This window comes from Ornithodoros turicata, chromosome 3 (assembly GCF_037126465.1).
Source record: "Ornithodoros turicata isolate Travis chromosome 3, ASM3712646v1, whole genome shotgun sequence".
Classification (NCBI taxonomy): domain Eukaryota; kingdom Metazoa; phylum Arthropoda; class Arachnida; order Ixodida; family Argasidae; genus Ornithodoros; species Ornithodoros turicata.
The window spans coordinates 257,429-274,781 of NC_088203.1; the positions used below are offsets into that span (position 1 = coordinate 257,429).

The window sequence follows — 17,353 nt, forward strand, 5'->3', positions numbered from 1 at the left end:
CAGGCTGTTGCTATGGTAACCTACTGTTGCTAAGCGCGCGCTACCCTCTTCCTACCTCTTCGTCGTTGTTAACACAGCCCACCATACATTGCCGCGGTTTCGGCAAATCACGTGGTAACAAATTGTGCTAGCTAGAATGAAATCCCATAGCGAAGCGGCTATTGCCAGCACTGCTGCCCCGGTGCTGGAAGCCTTGCGGATGTCCAGGTGTGTATAGAAGTAGGATATATAGGTCTTAATTCCAACCAAGGTCAGTGACATTTTCGCGCGTGACACTATAGACTCTTTTCATCTGACGTCACTGTCGCAGACGGCATAGCCTTTCCTATGGCGGGCTAGAAGGACTGGTGTGCCAAGCGCCTAATCTAATGCATGGGGAGCGCGTGGTCACGGCCGTGGACAAGATGGCGGCGAAATGCACGAGCTTTTGCGCTGTCGCTCGCAGCGCGCCACGCGGAAAGGCGCATTTTTGTGGGGCTCACAAACGCTCTTCTGTTGCGAGTTGTTCCTGCAGCACAGATTCGCGCCGGCTGAAAAGTTGTACAGCCCATCTGCGCCAAAAGTCGCGAGCGCTCGCGCAAGGTCTTCTCTCTGGTTGTTTATTTAGTTTTCATGTGCAAATATAGGCCGTCCGGGACTTTGAACGATTGCTGCGTAAGGCATTCTGTGAGTTGGCAATACAAAAAGGCATTCTGTGAGATGAGACGCACTAAAGCAAATATTCTCCCTTGCCGCAGTAGCAACACCGTGAAACGTAAAATTTTTAGGAATGCCCAATACGGGTCGGCTAGCTACCAATGCATACACCCATGGACATTGATTAACACCCCCTGGCATGGGCGCCGCTAGGATTTTCTCCAGGGGTGGGGGGGGGGGGGTGCAAACCAATGCCGACCGAGGAGGCGGTTGGGGTGGGGTCGTTATGGGTGCCGCGAGTGCAGGGCGGGTGTGGAGGTGTTTGGGCTGGTGCTCAAGGTACGGGATGTTCCTCTAGTTCTGGGTGTCGAATGCGCCCGCAACTATACTGTTTTGGGTCAGTAACCCTATGCTTCGGAATTTTTACGTTTTGCCGTTTCTCGGCAACGCAATCCCTTGTCCGTGCAAAGGCTCGTTCCTGATTTTCTGTTTCATAGTACGTTTGCCGTCGCCACTCCTGCTGCCCTTTCCGTCAGCGATTATCTCATTTCTGTTGATTTCGCAAAAACGAGAACACACGGTGAAACAGCCGTGTCTACTTGTGACAAGTTGACAATATCAAGTGGTGGCTTATTCAGCAGATATGGACGTCAGCATCAGTATAGACGATAATTCTCTACCCTCACTCCCTATGTCCCTCACTCTTTAGACAGAAACTGTAGGCGCCTTTGCTTTTCTCGCGCAAAAGAGTTGATAGCTTTTTCCACAAATGTGTTGTCGCCATCCACTTTTTCGCGATGAACCGTTCATCATACACAGCGCGTTTACCCGGTCCTCAGTCATTGTGGAACGAAACCAGGTTCTTACCCTCCGCAGGGTGCTGAAAAACTGTTCTACGGTACATGTTGTAGCAGGCAAACACCATGAAAGAAAAGCGTGCTGCCTCCAATACGAGCTGACCCCAGATGGACATTGTTCATCGTCGTTAAATGTGTTGGGGAATAAGGGATAAAATGATTTGTTTGCAAGGTGCTGACCCGTGTTTACGCTGTCTGGCGAATTAGATATCGACGTTCTCACGACAGGATTTATCTGGTGTATCCTTGGAGGCCGGAATCGTCATAACAATCCGAGACGGACATAGTGTCTGAAGAGACACTAGACAAGGAGGCTAAACCTTGTACTAATTGGATAGGAATACTGGATAATGCGTACTCAGGAATATAAATATCCTCAGTCAGCATAATGTACAGCAGGCCATGCCAGTCATATTAACGATGAACAGAAAGTTCGTTACGCACTGCACCAAGCTAACCACGTAAAAAAAACAAAAGAAAGGAAACGTGATTGTGTTCAAACGACCATGTTAGATGGGCCAGGAAGCCTAGGGCCGGGGGGGGGGGGGGGCGACAACTGCCCCCTTGCTTCCCCCCTGACGCCCTCCCAACCACAGTTGTACGTAACTCGTTACCCAGTAACCAGTTACTTTTTTCGGTAACGAAGTAACGACTGAGTTACTTTTCTAAAAATTGTAACTAATAACGTGTTCAGTTATAAAAATCGGTAACTCGTTACTCACGTTACTCGTTCCTTTCCTTCGTTCGCGCTCGGGTTTAACCTGGACGATATTCAGTTAGTATGTGGAAATTCCCGAAATCTCGTACGCTTCTAACACGAGGTGACCTGACCTGGATGTTCAGCTCCTGGGAGCCTCTGGTCGGCAGTCATTCTTTTGTTGAGCCCTAAGGTGACCGGCATGACGAATGGCGCAACACTTCCCGGCCGTATCATTGACCATGAAAGCATTCTTGGAAAAATACCCTGGATTTGTTTGTGGGTGTGGGTGTTGTCTCCCGGCAGTTGCCAATGGATATACTAGAATAACTAAGCTTGCCGAAACTTGGATTCTGGGATGGCATTGTCATTTTCTGCTTATTCGCCGTGTTCTTGTAAAGTGGGTCCACCCAACGTGGACCACAAAATCCCCGGTTTATTATATGCAGCTCGCCCGTGTCATTGGCCTAGCCGCGTATCCCGGGAAGAAACCTTAGTCCCTCTATTTTCGCTCCCACCGCCACACTTGTGGGCTGCAGTGAGGATCACTCGTTGGATTATGCGATGGCACAGATGATAATCACGTGAGTGTGGCCTGGGTTGGACGAGACCTTCAGGGTTAAGGCGGCAAAAGGTGACGGGAATGTAGTATTTTAGTGTCTTCTTTCCCTTCCCAAACTAAAATGACCGAGTGCATCCCGCTCGTCGCATTCGAATTTGGAGAAGCGTGCTCAGGTAAGCGTCTTCAATATTTTAGTTAGCTGTAGCAGTTACCGTACCGAGGATTATACGTTAAAGGCACTGCTTTCCACGAATGAATCGAACACCTCGTCGAGCCAATGTCGTGTTGTGAGGAGGTAGCCCGAGAACCTTGGCTGCTTTGATGGTTTACAACGGGGGGTTGGGGGGTGGGCGGTTAAGTTTAGTAAAAGGAAGGAAAGGTTAGCCATGCAAAGAGCCAGTTTATACAACGGCTTGTAGACGTTGGTGTAGCATTTATCACTTTACGTAAACGCACAATATCGTGCTGACGTCGTGTAGCCTCCTAACAGTGGAGCCAAAATAAGGGATTAAAAGCAGCTGTTGACCTTGAATTCACAGAAAAAAAAAAGAACGAAGGAAAGTCGGCCTCGCTACTACTTAGGCGCATCCAACACATGCATCAAACAAAGGTCGCTGTATTTGATGCAACCATGCCTTTCCACAGCAATTTTTCAGTCTTGCCACAGGGGCTCTCTCGAGCAAATACACCAAAAATGACCGATGCCCATTTCGAGCACCAACTATTCTTCAAAGCGAATTCCATGGAATTGTCGGACCAAATGAAGCACGTGCCAATTTAGACATGGTCGCGGCTCTGTAATAGCGTGGTAACGTAAAAGTAACTCTTTGCTATCGAGTAACGGGAACGCGTCCCTTTTGTTACTGTGGTAACGGGTAACGTATTTAGTTCCTTTTTTTGATGGTAACGAGTAACGGTATTTAGTTCCTTTATTTTTCGGTAACGTGTACAGGTCTGCTCCCAACCCCCCTCAAAGGTCGATTACTGGGAAAACTAATACGGCGCGCGTAATACACAGCGTTTGAGATGCAAACGTTATGCCCGCTAAGTTGAGCTTTGGCTCTTACGCGGCTCCGAACGTCCTGTGGGAGCACATGAAAACTATGGTTTGCGACTGTGGGGCTTCTGCAAGCAAGGCTATGCCGAGGGTCACGCTTGCGCATACACATCCGAGCCTGTGTGATAAAATGTGGGTGAACCTAGCCGTCCAGATCCGAAGCGACCTTAACGGCCTCACGCTGTACAAGCCTGGCATCCCCCGAAGCAAGAGTTCGTCAAGCTCATGCTCACCATTACCGAACCGTTTCCTTTCGTACGTTTTGTGATGTACTGCATGGGATACATTTCATTACCCAGTAGTTTGACAGCAAGCGTTGGTTTCGTCATCCACCAATATGCTCTACCAAAAACTGTGTTCGAAACAGGCAACAATATGCCTCATGATGGCTTTTTATTTAGGATACGCACCTTTTCCTCAGCTGCAAATGCAAGACCGCTATCACAGTACACATCGATACTAACTCACTTAATTGATACGCAGCATAATTTTTTATGTGTAAAAAGCCGTGCGGCATTCTAAAGTTTCTATTTGTGTGCTTCACCAGTCGTGCAAATGATGTTCGCACATTACCGTTTCTGTTTCTGTTTGCCACATACAAGTTGAAGGAAACACGATTTGTTTTTGAGAATGCATTTGTTGCAGCTGCCGAGACCGACAGCACGTGCGTATAAGACAGCTATGAGCACGCGCACGCTTCGCTTTTATTTATTTTCTATTTTCGGTAGATTCCATCTATTTTTCTCATGCGCTGCACTCCGGAGCGCGCTCAGATGCTGTTTACATACCCTATCACGTGAGGGAGAGGGCGCTGGAAACGACAGCGCAAGCAGCCCGTGGTAGCCACCTGCCGGCAGGCCCGTCGTCCGGACCCGACTTCATCCTTCGCTAAGCACACCATTCATTCTAGCCCGCCATACCTTTCCCCCTGCTTGTGGCAGCCATACTTTTGTGCATGGCGCGTGCACGCTACCAGCTTTAACTGTGGTGCGAGCGCGTGCGAAAACAAAAGTATGGCGGACGGAATGAGGTCAGTGAAAAGGTTCTATATCTATTTGAGAGACGGACTTGTGCTGCCATACAGTGAATCACTTATGCCAGAGAAACCTACGAAAAAATTGTGGTTACCATTCACTGCGAAATAAAATAAACACGGCCACGGAAACTTTCGTCTTCATGTGTTTCCTATGGTGAAAGTTTGCATGGTCATATTTATTTTGTTACACAGCGCTAGGTAACCACAATCGTTTCGTAGGTTCCTCTAGCATAAATTATTCACTTTGAGGCAGAGGAAGTCTTTTCGTGATAGAGGTATAGCATCAAGGAGGTATCACTTCTTGAACGAAAATGTGACTGACCTTTTATAGCATACACCCTGTACCTCAGCACAAGCAGTACCTCAGGCAGAGGGTGACACGTGTTAAAGTAGGGCGCAACGATTTGGGATGGCGTCTGATGTTGTTCAACTCGGGATTACTCACAGAGCTTATCGAACCGCCAAACGCCAACCGCTTAAGTGTTCGACAACGCGGTGACCACGGGACCTGGGTCCGCTTGCACGAACGTTCAGGCAATTCCTCAGTGCTGCCGTCGGTAGCTTCAGTAGTGCTTTCTACACACGGTACTCTCCTCTCTGCTTCTCTTTCTTAGAACACTGGCAAAGCTGCTGAGGGCAGCACTGAGGAATTGCCTGCAGGGCCGCTTATACACCGTTTAGCCTCGCGCCCAGCGCTTTCGCACCCAGCACATTCCAACAAGGAGGAAAGCGATACCACGGAGGAAGCATACGTCCCGTGTGTTTTCCTTCTCTCTGGCATGTGCGGTAAACAGCCTTCAACGTGCTTCCCCAGCTAGACAGCGCTGCGGTTCAAATACGGCGACGTCCACGGGAAAACGGTATATAGGGAGAGCTTGGCCATTAAGACGGGTCTAACTTGAAGGGCGTCATGAGACGTCACGGCTAAGCGACCTCCCCCACCATGCTCTGTTGTTGTCCTGTCGTCAGCCGGTCACCATATTGATGCTGATCCTTGTTTACGATGCAAGGAGGGAAGACACGTACTAACATCGTCCTTCGAAAGCCCTTCGTCCTTGAACTGTTTCAGTTTGACCACAAATACCCCCTTATCACAGGCGGGTAATAAACCGGTGATTCCTGTAGATTACATTCAGTGCGACAACAAAGCTGTCGACCAGCTGGTGGACAGCATCAAAATGGCGCACCAGATGGCTGCTAAGATTCTTGCTATTTGGGCGGCGCAACGACGACTCAGACGTCAAAATAGGCTCCACCCATGAGGAACACTAAACCAAATGCCCTAGTGCATTCCCATCTCACATACGCTCTTGAGGTGTATGGGCTAACATCACCTGGAAGCCTTCACCATGTGCTTGTAACCAAGAATCGAGCACTGTGGATAATTCTTCACTTGTGTCCTTTGCTTTTCCTCTTCTTCGTATGATCTCCTGAAGTTTGAAGTTGCACTGCTTATACGCGACCTTTTCACACGCCTTCCAATAGGCGGCAGATCCCAATGCAGAATGATGTTACTCACCTAAGGCATGAGCCTTTCGCTCTTTATTTTCCTTCCTGCCGGACAAACTTTGGTTTATTTTCAATATATTCCTTTAGTGGCCGAACTTCGAACGACATTCCTTTACATGTCTGTTCCATCACTCACCCACTAGCATTTAAAAAGGCTATCAGGGAGCATTTCCTCAACACAATTTATCATCTGGGTACTTTCACTACACCTATCTGTCTATCTCCCTTTTGATTTGCTTGTATCGAATTTTGGCCGTGATGTACAATTTGGATTGCAGCAATTTGTGTATGTTTTCGCCTGATTTTGTTTGTTCTTTTTTATTCCTCTTTTTGATGATTTTCGTGCTCCTCACAGGATGCGTGACTAGTACTTGAGTTTATCTCTGTTGTTATCCTGGACAGGGCTTGCCCTTTGATAAATGTGATAAAACGCAATAAAAAGAAAAATTCCCTTGTAAATAATTAGCATTTCACAATGTATCGTAGGTGAGGTGAACAGTGCCTACATGGCGGACAACCAGTCTACAGCGTCCCGCAAGTCCATGAACCTTCAACCGGTCATGCTGATGCCTGGCGGAGGCCACGACAACGACCGTTTCTCCGAGTATTCTCACCGGACATCGCGGTCAAAAGGTGCTCCAAACTATCGCTCCGAATACTCGACGTCCATGCACAATTTCCAGCTCTAAGGGCCAGAAGTCGGAACGCTTGTCAAGTTGCAGTTACCATCGACAAGATTAAGTATATCAATGGTGCCATCGGTAAAGTAATATCATGCAACTTTCTTGAAGGCAGCACTTATACTTTCATCTACGCGGTGGCCGCCATTTTTACAAATTTGGAACTGTTTAATTGTCATTTGATGACATAAAGCGACAACGAACACGACTTCTTTCATAGCCCTGCCTAAAGTCAGCAGGTGGACGGTTACAATAGAACGGCGTGTTCCAAGGCGACTAATTTTCAGATAACTGCTGTGGGACAGTGCGTGGAAAAGGAAGCCATAGCAAATCAGTTGTTTGCTACAATCATGCAACAGTCGCAGCAGTTGTCCATGTTCCTGTAATATGTATGGTTACTTGACAGAGGGAATTCTATGCAATACGTGCCCGAAAGTGCTGAAAATGTCGTGTACAACAAGTCCGAATTGAATGCATCCGAGGACCTACTGTTGTCATCTACGCTTCAGAAGATACATTACTGTAATGGAAACAATAATTTTATCTCATTCCATTATATTTAAGTCATCCGTCTTACTCATAAAACATAATTCTTCCTTTTTAAGTGTCACATGCACGGTGGCCCAGTGTGCTTTACCGCTAACAACTTTTAATTTAAACTATGAATGCTGCAACTACGTTTTTGTAGTGAGTCCCAAATGAAGGTTTTATTCTGCGTTAACAAGTCAGATTATTTGTAACCAGTCTGTTAGACGGTCAGTTAAGAGTTTGCTTCTTTGTTGGGAATGGCACATATAAATAATGTATGTCATTTTCCATTGTCGCTAACAATGTTGGTATGAATAAAACATTTTACGGACGGCATTTTGAAGACATTCCCTCGATTTTTAGGAAAAAGACTGGTACTAGCCCACCAGTAATTAAGCATCATGCACAATCAAGAATAAGCGCAAAAAAGTGTTCGCTGACTGTAAATGCAAATCTCGCAATGGATAACAGGTGCATTGAAAGGAAAGGGGCATGAACAGAATCTATGTCCTGTCTGTTTCTTCTGTGTTTCTGGGACGTCCGGCAAGTCCAATATGCGTTTGTCCGCAGGGCGAATGGGGGCGTGGCCACCAATCAATAGCTGTGGTTGGTACCTCCATATCAGTTCCAGGGCAGCGTGGACATCCGACGGCCACAGGAAAATCGAGGCAGGAGCAGCATGCTGCTGTTGAAGACACGCGAGGAGCAATGCACCGGCACGATTCCTGATATTGCTAGAGGGTGCCACAGCTGTGACCTCTCTTCGGGTGTGTAGACGGCAGGAGAACCGGGTCGGCCACTGTCAGACCTCGAAAGAGTTCGGGGAGAGACGCTGATGGGTCGGTCCGTAGAGGGCGAGTCTGGTCTCGCCACCAATGCCAAGATACGAACCCGACGCTTGTGTCGTCGGACAGCACCATCCAGGTTGCCACATGCTGCGTCGGATATGAGGAGAGCCATCTTGGGTTAGGCAGGGAGCGATCATCGCGTTCGGCGGGGTCGTCTTTCACATTTGGTGGAGGAACCACTAGGGGTCCGGGACCTCGGCCTGCATCAGAAAAAAAAAAGGAAACAAGTCATCTCGGCTGCTTACGCGGGCGAAGGGTATAGCAGGTAACCTTGGGAACCCCACCCCGGGCAGTAGTCTCGTTGGGAGATTGTGGACCACCCATGGACGAACAGCCTTGCGATCTTCCGTTGTCCGACTTCCGTTGACGGAAGTCCTTGAGGTCTCGTGCGTGGACGCTGCAGCGCTCGAGCCTGTAAGTAACCAGAGTTAGCTTACCCGATACGGATCGTCCCACCGATCAGTGAGAGAGGCAGCAAAGCTTCTCGCTGCATCCCTAAGGGGATGAGTTCGCCTTAGAACCAGGTCTCATACGCGGCAAGTAACCTGGCGTCCACCTTTGATGTACTGGAGAGGCTGCTCCAGTCTTACGACCTCAAGAATCTCTCGTGCCAAACGAATGGCAGCAGAGATTAAGTGTCTTCGATTGGGCTACACTTTTTGAACTGGTGCAAGTAGTGCAACTTCTGCCGTTCGATTCGGCGAAGGTGCAGCCTTTGCACTACACTTTCTCATTCGATTCAAAAAAGTGCTGCAGGAGTGCAGCACGAGTGCAGGAAAATGTTGCACCTCCTCATACCACCGTGCAGCGTTCCGTACAACTCGTAGCAGACGACAACATGGCGGCTGCGTAAAATAAAGCACTGAAAAGAAAACTAGCTTCACGTTCTTTTTTCAATTTTGGTATCCCTATTCTAATTTTTTAAGCATTTTGATGAACTTCCGTGTTTTCGCTTTTCCGCGTTAATTCTTTATCCGGTTTCTGAATGTACTTGAAGCTTGCAGTGTGTCGTCTGCCTACTTTGTCACCAAAGCAAACGGTTTTCCATCATGGAATTCACCGCTGAAGTTGCTGGAGTGTTAAAATCTGTTTGGCCTACGCTCGAGGACGATGGAAACGATATTTTTCAACATGTGTGTCTGCGACGTTCACATAATACAGTGGCACTCGATTCCTGTCCAAACGCAAATCGCACAACACCTTACACGCCGCGATCACGGTGGACGTTGTTTTCGTCTTCCTCCTCCTACTCACTCCTGGAGTTTGCGAGCTCAAAGGCGCTGGGCAAAGAGTCGTTGAAAAATTGTCGAAATTAACCGAACGGCGCGCAGCAGACGACAGACAGGAGCCAACTCTCCTATTCGATTCAGCTTTGGTGCAACCTGCACTGGGGCTGCACTGACGTACACTTCCGCCTTACACTCGCGCCCTGCACTTTTTTCTGAATCGACTGAGTTGCACAGAACGCTGCACGGTAGTATGAGGAGGTGCAACATTTTCCTGCACTCGTGCTGCACTCCTGCGGTATTTTTTTGAATCGAATGAGAAAGTGCAGTACCAAAGCTGCACCTTCGCCGAATCGAACGGCAGAAGTTGCAGTACTTGCACTAGTTCAAAAAGTGTAGCCCAATCGATGACACGTATTATATCGCGAAGATCATTAACATACTTCGCGTACAAATGACCAGGCTGTGCGTGCCGTGTTCGCAACATGTTTTCGAGGGGGAATGCAATTTCCCGTCCGAAATTCAAATACGCCGGGTTAAATTCTGTCGACCCATTTTCCGTCGTACGAGTGACAAAGCCAAGCTCCATAAGTCAGGCTTCCCAATCTTTATGCCGTTCGCTAAAAGATGCCAACATCATATTGATGTTGTAATTAACCCGTTCAGTTTTGTTCAGCTGGGGATAATAAGGGGTCGTCTTTACGTGTCGGATGCCCAACGCAGAGCAGGAATCGACAAACAACTTACTTGGGACATATAAGGCGTTATCCCTGATGAGCTGGTCCGGGAATCCAAACCAGGAAAAAACGTCCAACAGTCTGTCCCAGATCCGAGTTCCGCACTGGGTAAAGCTCAACCCACTGCGTGAAGTGATCTGTAACAACTAATAGATACTGACTACCACGGGAACTTCTGGGATAAGGACCCATTACGTCACGTGCGACTACTCTGCAAAGGTTTCTTGCTAACAATCGGTTGTAGCAAGCCGGGTGGCTGCCCTCCACGTGGTTTAGACTTCTGACATATCGGACAGCTGCGTGTATACTGCAAAACATCCTGTCTCATGCCTGCATGCCTGGCCAAGTCGCGATACGACAGAACTTAGAAAAAATTTCCTGCCGCTACCGTGACTCGAGAATGCAGAATCACGGAAGTATTTGAGGGATGTCTTACGTAGCTTCCTTGGTACTATACGATCCGGAAGGGGCGTTGACCAACTTCCTCGTCGTCCGCCTGGGGAATATACCGGACCAAGAGACCATCCTCGTTCAGCTGATAGGAGTCGTACATCTCCTCAGCGTCTTCCATGTCCACCGGGTTCGACGTCTCCAGCCACCTTGACACATGCTGACAAAGGCCGTCGGTTCCCTGCGCTTCCAGGAGGTCATCCTGCTTGCAATCTGCCAACACGGGAGCTCTTTCTCCGAGACGGTCTGGTCAACCGCGGCCATAAGCTCCTGCGAAATAACGACGTCCTGAAGGGTCAACGGTGTTCAAAATAGCGCGTCTGCCGCCTTATTTAAGGTTCCCCTCCGGTATTCCACCGAGAAGTCGTAGCGCTGCAACGTCAAACTTGAACGTGCGAGCCGTCCACCAAGGTTTTTCAACCTGTTTATCCAGGGCAGTGCCTGATGGTCAGTTTGAATAGTGAATTTCGCACCGTCCAAATACATGTTGACATGATGTACAGTGAACATGATTGTCAGGCACTCCTTCTCCGTCATGCTATAATTGCGCTCGGCTTGCAAATGCCACCGGCTGGAGTTCAGGGTGGTGCCCTTGTAACAAGACTGCACCAACGCCGTGATCGCTCGCATCTGTTTGCGGTACAAATGGGCAGTTGGGATCTGGGAGACATAGGCAAGCTGTTTCGGATATCGCCTTAGCAAGATAGATAAATGCCTGATCCTGCGCTTCACCCCATGACCATCGTGCACCTTTCCGCAAAATCCAGGTTCGTTGCTACGTGAGGTCTGCGCACTGCAGTATAAATTTTCCATAAAAGCCAACCATACCTAGGAAGCGCTCCAAGCTTTTATATCCACCGGGCGTGGGTAGTCTAGGATAGCCTTCAGCTTGTCCTCAGTCGGCCTGACTGTGCCGGACTCCACCGTGAATTCGATTCGATTCCGTGAATTCCGATTCCGTGAATTCGAATTCGATGCGGTTAGTAGGCAACTGCACATCCCGGGGATTGAGATTCAACCCTGCAGCGTGCATGCGTGGAATGAACGTGAAAAAATTATTATGGCGTCCATATACTCTGTGGCGAAATTGTATTTTGCATCGCCAAGCACCTCGTCCATCGCTCGCTGAAAACAAGCCGGGAATTAAAGGGACAGTCGCATCGACCACAGATCGATTCCGAAACCACAGTGAAATGAGATTCCCCGTCCTTCACTGACCATGACTCCGAAAGGGTCCAAAAGGTAGCCGGACACATTCAGACAATCCCCTGTGACAAGTAAGTGCTGTTTTCTCAACATCATCAAGTTCTATAGGGATCTGCAGGAATCCCCTATTGCAGTTCAGTGATGTAAACACGTGTACTTTGTGACAAACCCTTACACCATTCACGGAATAATACATGGCTTCGGCGCCGGCCATGTTTCAGCTTCGTTCAGGAAACACCGAAAGATGACGATCAGAAGCGAACCGGTCGTCACCTCGAAGTGGTGAACAGGGTCACCACGAGAGAAAGGATAATCTCCACTAGGTAAAGCCATGCGCGTTGCTCCCGTCTCTCCCAACTTATCGTACCACGCGTGGTTAAACGGTTCTCGAAATGGAGGTCTTTCGAGGACTGGCAATTTCTGAGGAGCGGTTACGCCATTCAAGGAATAATACATCACTTCGGCGACGGCCATGTTTCAGCTTCGCTCGGGAAACACCGAAGGACGACGGTCAGAAGCGAACCGCTCGTCACCTCGTAGTGGTGAACAAGGCCACCACGAGGGAAGGATAATCTCCACTAGGTAAAGCCATGCGCGTTGCTCCCGTCTCTCCCAACTTATCGTACCACGCGTGGTTAAACGGTTCTCGAAATGGAGGTCTTTCGAGGACTGGCAATTTCTGAGGAGCGGTTACGCCATTCAAGGAATAATACATCACTTCGGCGACGGCCATGTTTCAGCTTCGCTCGGGAAACACCGAAGGACGACGGTCAGAAGCGAACCGCTCGTCACCTCGTAGTGGTGAACAAGGCCACCACGAGGGAAGGATAATCTCCACTAGGTAAAGCCATGCGCGTTGCTCCCGTCTCTCCCAACTTATCGTACCACGCGTGGTTAAACGGTTCTCGAAATGGAGGTCTTTCGAGGACTGGCAATTTCTGAGGAGCGGTTACGCCATTCAAGGAATAATACATCACTTCGGCGACGGCCATGTTTCAGCTTCGCTCGGGAAACACCGAAGGACGACGATCAGAAGCGAACTGCTCGTCACCTCGTAGTGGTGAACAAGGCCACCACGAGGGAAGGATAATCTCCACTAGGTAAAGCCATGCGCGTTGCTCCCGTCTCTCCCAACTTATCGTACCACGCGTGGTTAAACGGTTCTCGAAATGGAGGTCTTTCGAGGACTGGCAATTTCTGAGGAGCGGTTACGCCATTCAAGGAATAATACATCACTTCGGCGACGGCCATGTTTCAGCTTCGCTCGGGAAACACCGAAGGACGACGGTCAGAAGCGAACCGCTCGTCACCTCGTAGTGGTGAACAAGGCCACCACGAGGGAAGGATAATCTCCACTAGGTAAAGCCATGCGCGTTGCTCCCGTCTCTCCCAACTTATCGTACCACGCGTGGTTAAACGGTTCTCGAAATGGAGGTCTTTCGAGGACTGGCAATTTCTGAGGAGCGGTTACGCCATTCAAGGAATAATACATCACTTCGGCGACGGCCATGTTTCAGCTTCGCTCGGGAAACACCGAAGGACGACGGTCAGAAGCGAACCGCTCGTCACCTCGTAGTGGTGAACAAGGCCACCACGAGGGAAGGATAATCTCCACTAGGTAAAGCCATGCGCGTTGCTCCCGTCTCTCCCAACTTATCGTACCACGCGTGGTTAAACGGTTCTCGAAATGGAGGTCTTTCGAGGACTGGCAATTTCTGAGGAGCGGTTACGCCATTCAAGGAATAATACATCACTTCGGCGACGGCCATGTTTCAGCTTCGCTCGGGAAACACCGAAGGACGACGATCAGAAGCGAACCGCTCGTCACCTCGTAGTGGTGAACAAGGCCACCACGAGGGAAGGATAATCTCCACTAGGTAAAGCCATGCGCGTTGCTCCCGTCTCTCCCAACTTATCGTACCACGCGTGGTTAAACGGTTCTCGAAATGGAGGTCTTTCGAGGACTGGCAATTTCTGAGGAGCGGTTACGCCATTCAAGGAATAATACATCACTTCGGCGACGGCCATGTTTCAGCTTCGCTCGGGAAACACCGAAGGACGACGGTCAGAAGCGAACCGCTCGTCACCTCGTAGTGGTGAACAAGGCCACCACGAGGGAAGGATAATCTCCACTAGGTAAAGCCATGCGCGTTGCTCCCGTCTCTCCCAACTTATCGTACCACGCGTGGTTAAACGGTTCTCGAAATGGAGGTCTTTCGAGGACTGGCAATTTCTGAGGAGCGGTTACGCCATTCAAGGAATAATACATCACTTCGGCGACGGCCATGTTTCAGCTTCGCTCGGGAAACACCGAAGGACGACGATCAGAAGCGAACCGCTCGTCACCTCGTAGTGGTGAACAAGGCCACCACGAGGGAAGGATAATCTCCACTAGGTAAAGCCATGCGCGTTCCTCCCGTCTCTCCCAACTTATCGCACCACGCGTGCTTAACCGGTTCTCGAAAAGGAGGTCTTTCGAGGCCTGGCACTTTCTGAGGAGCGGTTACGCCATTCAAGGAATAATACATCACTCCGGCGACGGCCATGTTTCAGCTTCGCTCGGGAAACACCGAAGGACGACGATCAGAAGCGAACCGCTCGTCACCTCGTAGTGGTGAACAAGGCCACCACGAGGGAAGGATAATCTCCACTAGGTAAAGCCATGCGCGTTCCTCCAGTCTCTCCCAACTTATCGCACCACGCGTGCTTAACCGGTTCTCGAAAAGGAGGTCTTTCGAGGCCTGGCACTTTCTGAGGAGCGTTTACGATATTCAAGGAATAATACATCACTTCGGCGACGGCCATGTTTCAGCTTCGCTCGGGAAACACCGAAGGACGACGATCAGAAGCGAACCGCTCGTCACCTCGTAGTGGTCAACAAGGCCACCACGAGGGAAGGATAATCTCCACTAGGTAAAGCCATGCGCGTTCCTCCAGTCTCTCCCAACTTATCGCACCACGCGTGCTTAACCGGTTATCGAAAAGGAGGTTTTTCGAGGCCAGACACTTTCTGAGGAGCGTTTACCATATTCAAGGAATAATACATCACTTCGGCGACGGCCATGTTTCAGCCTCGCTCGGGAAACACCGAAGGACGACGATCAGAAGCGAACCGGTCGTCACCTCGTAGTGGTGAACAAGGCCACCACGAGGGAAGGATAATCTCCACTAGGTAAAGCCATGCGCGTTCCTCCAGTCTCTCCCAACTTATCGCACCACGCGTGCTTAACCGGTTCTCGAAAAGGAGGTCTTTCGAGGCCTGGCACTTTCTGAGGAGCGTTTACGATATTCAAGGAATAATACATCACTTCGGCGACGGCCATGTTTCAGCTTCGCTCGGGAAACACCGAAGGACGACGATCAGAAGCGAACCGGTCGTCACCTCGTAGTGGTGAACAAGGCCACCACGAGGGAAGGATAATCTCCACTAGGTAAAGCCATGCGCGTTCCTCCAGTCTCTCCCAACTTATCGCACCACGCGTGCTTAACCGGTTATCGAAAAGGAGGTTTTTCGAGGCCAGACACTTTCTGAGGAGCGTTTACGATATTCAAGGAATAATACATCACTTCGGCGACGGCCATGTTTCAGCTTCGCTCGGGAAACACCGAAGGACGACGATCAGCAGCGAACCGGTCGTCACCTCGAAGTGGTGAACAAGGTCACCACAAGGAAAGGATAATCTCCACTAGGTAAAGCCATGCGCGTTCCTCCCGTCTCTCCCAACTTATCGTACCACGCGTGCTTAACCGGTTCTCGAAAAGGAGGTTTTTCGAGGCCTGGCGCTTTCTGATGAGCGTTTACGCCATTCAAGAAATAATACATCACTTCGGCGCCGGCCATGTTTCAGCTTCGCTCGGAAAACACCGAAGGACGACGATCAGCAGCGAACCGGTCGTCACCTCGAAGTGGTGAACAAGGTCACCACGAGGAAAGGATAATCTCCACTAGGTAAAGCCATGCGCGTTCCTCCCGTCTCTCCTAACTTATCGTACCACGCGTGCTTAACCGGTTCTCGAAAAGGAGGTTTTTCGAGGCCTGGCACTTTCTGATGAGCGTTTACGCCATTCAAGAAATAATACATCACTTCGGCGCCGGCCATGTTTCAGCTTCGCTCGGAAAACACCGAAGGACGACGATCAGCAGCGAACCGGTCGTCACCTCGAAGTGGTGAACAAGGTCACCACGAGGAAAGGATAATCTCCACTAGGTAAAGCCATGCGCGTTCCTCCCGTCTCTCCCAACTTATCGTACCACGCGTGCTTAACCGGTTCTCGAAAAGGAGGTTTTTCCAGGACTGGCACTTTCTGAGGAGCGTTTACGCCATTCAAGAAATAATACATCATTTCGGCGCCGGCCATGTTTCAGCTTCGCTCGGAAAACACCGAAGGACGACGATCAGCAGCGAACCGGTCGTCACCTCGAAGTGGTGAACAAGGTCACCGCGAGGGAAGGATAATCTCCACTAGGTAAAGCCATGCGCGTTGCTCCCGTCTCTCCGAGCTTATCGTACCACGCGTGCTTAACCGGTTCTCGAAAAGGATGTTTTTCGAGGACTGGCACTTTCTGAGGAGCGTTTACGCCATTCAAGGAATAACACATCACTTCGCTCGGGAAACACCGAAGGACGACGATCAGAAGCGGACTGGTTGTCACCTCGTAGTGGTGAACAAGGTCACCACGAGGGAACGGAGGTCACCACGAGGTAAACCAGGCGCGTTGCTCCCGTCTCTCCCAAATTATCGTACCACGCGTGGTTAAACGGTTCTCGAAACGGAGGTTTTTCGAGGACTGGCACTTTCTGAGGAGCGTTTACGCCATTCAAGAAATAATACATCACTTCGGCGATGGCCATGTTTCAGCTTCGCTCGGAAAACACCGAAGGACGACGATCAGCAGCGAACCGGTCGTCACCACGAGGGAAGGATAATCTCCACGAGGTAAAGCCATGCGCGTTCCTCCCGTCTCTCCCAACTTATCGTACCACGCGTGGTTAAACGGCTCTCGAAAGGAGGTTTTTCAAGGACTGGCACTTTCTGAGGAGCGTTTACGCCATTCAAGGAATAATACATCACTTCGGTGCCGGCCATGTTTCAGCTTCGCTCAAGAAACACCGAAGAACAACGATCAGAAGCGAACCGGTCGTCACCTCGAAGTGGTGAACAAGGTCACCACGAGGAAAGGATAATCTCCACGAGGTAAAGCCATGCGCGTTGCTCCCGTCTCTCCCAACTTATCGTACCACGCGTGGTTAAACGGCTATCGAAAGGAGGTTTTTCAAGGACTGGCACTTTCTGATGAGCGTTTACGCCATTCAAGAAATAAT

General features: G+C 49.8%; 1 protein-coding gene across 3 annotated transcripts in view; it reads left to right on the forward strand.

Moving 5' to 3' along the window:
- LOC135387760 (LHFPL tetraspan subfamily member 3 protein-like) overlaps nt 1-7,898 on the forward strand; it is a 59,955-nt gene extending 52,057 nt beyond the window's left edge. For all 3 annotated transcript variants that reach the window (XM_064616861.1, XM_064616863.1, XM_064616862.1), the window contains exon 3: nt 6,841-7,898. In XM_064616861.1, the coding sequence (XP_064472931.1) occupies nt 6,841-7,043 (203 nt within the window). In that variant the 3' untranslated portion in view covers nt 7,044-7,898. The remainder of the gene's footprint in view (nt 1-6,840) is intronic.
- The last annotated feature ends 9,455 nt before the right edge of the window (nt 7,899-17,353 follow it).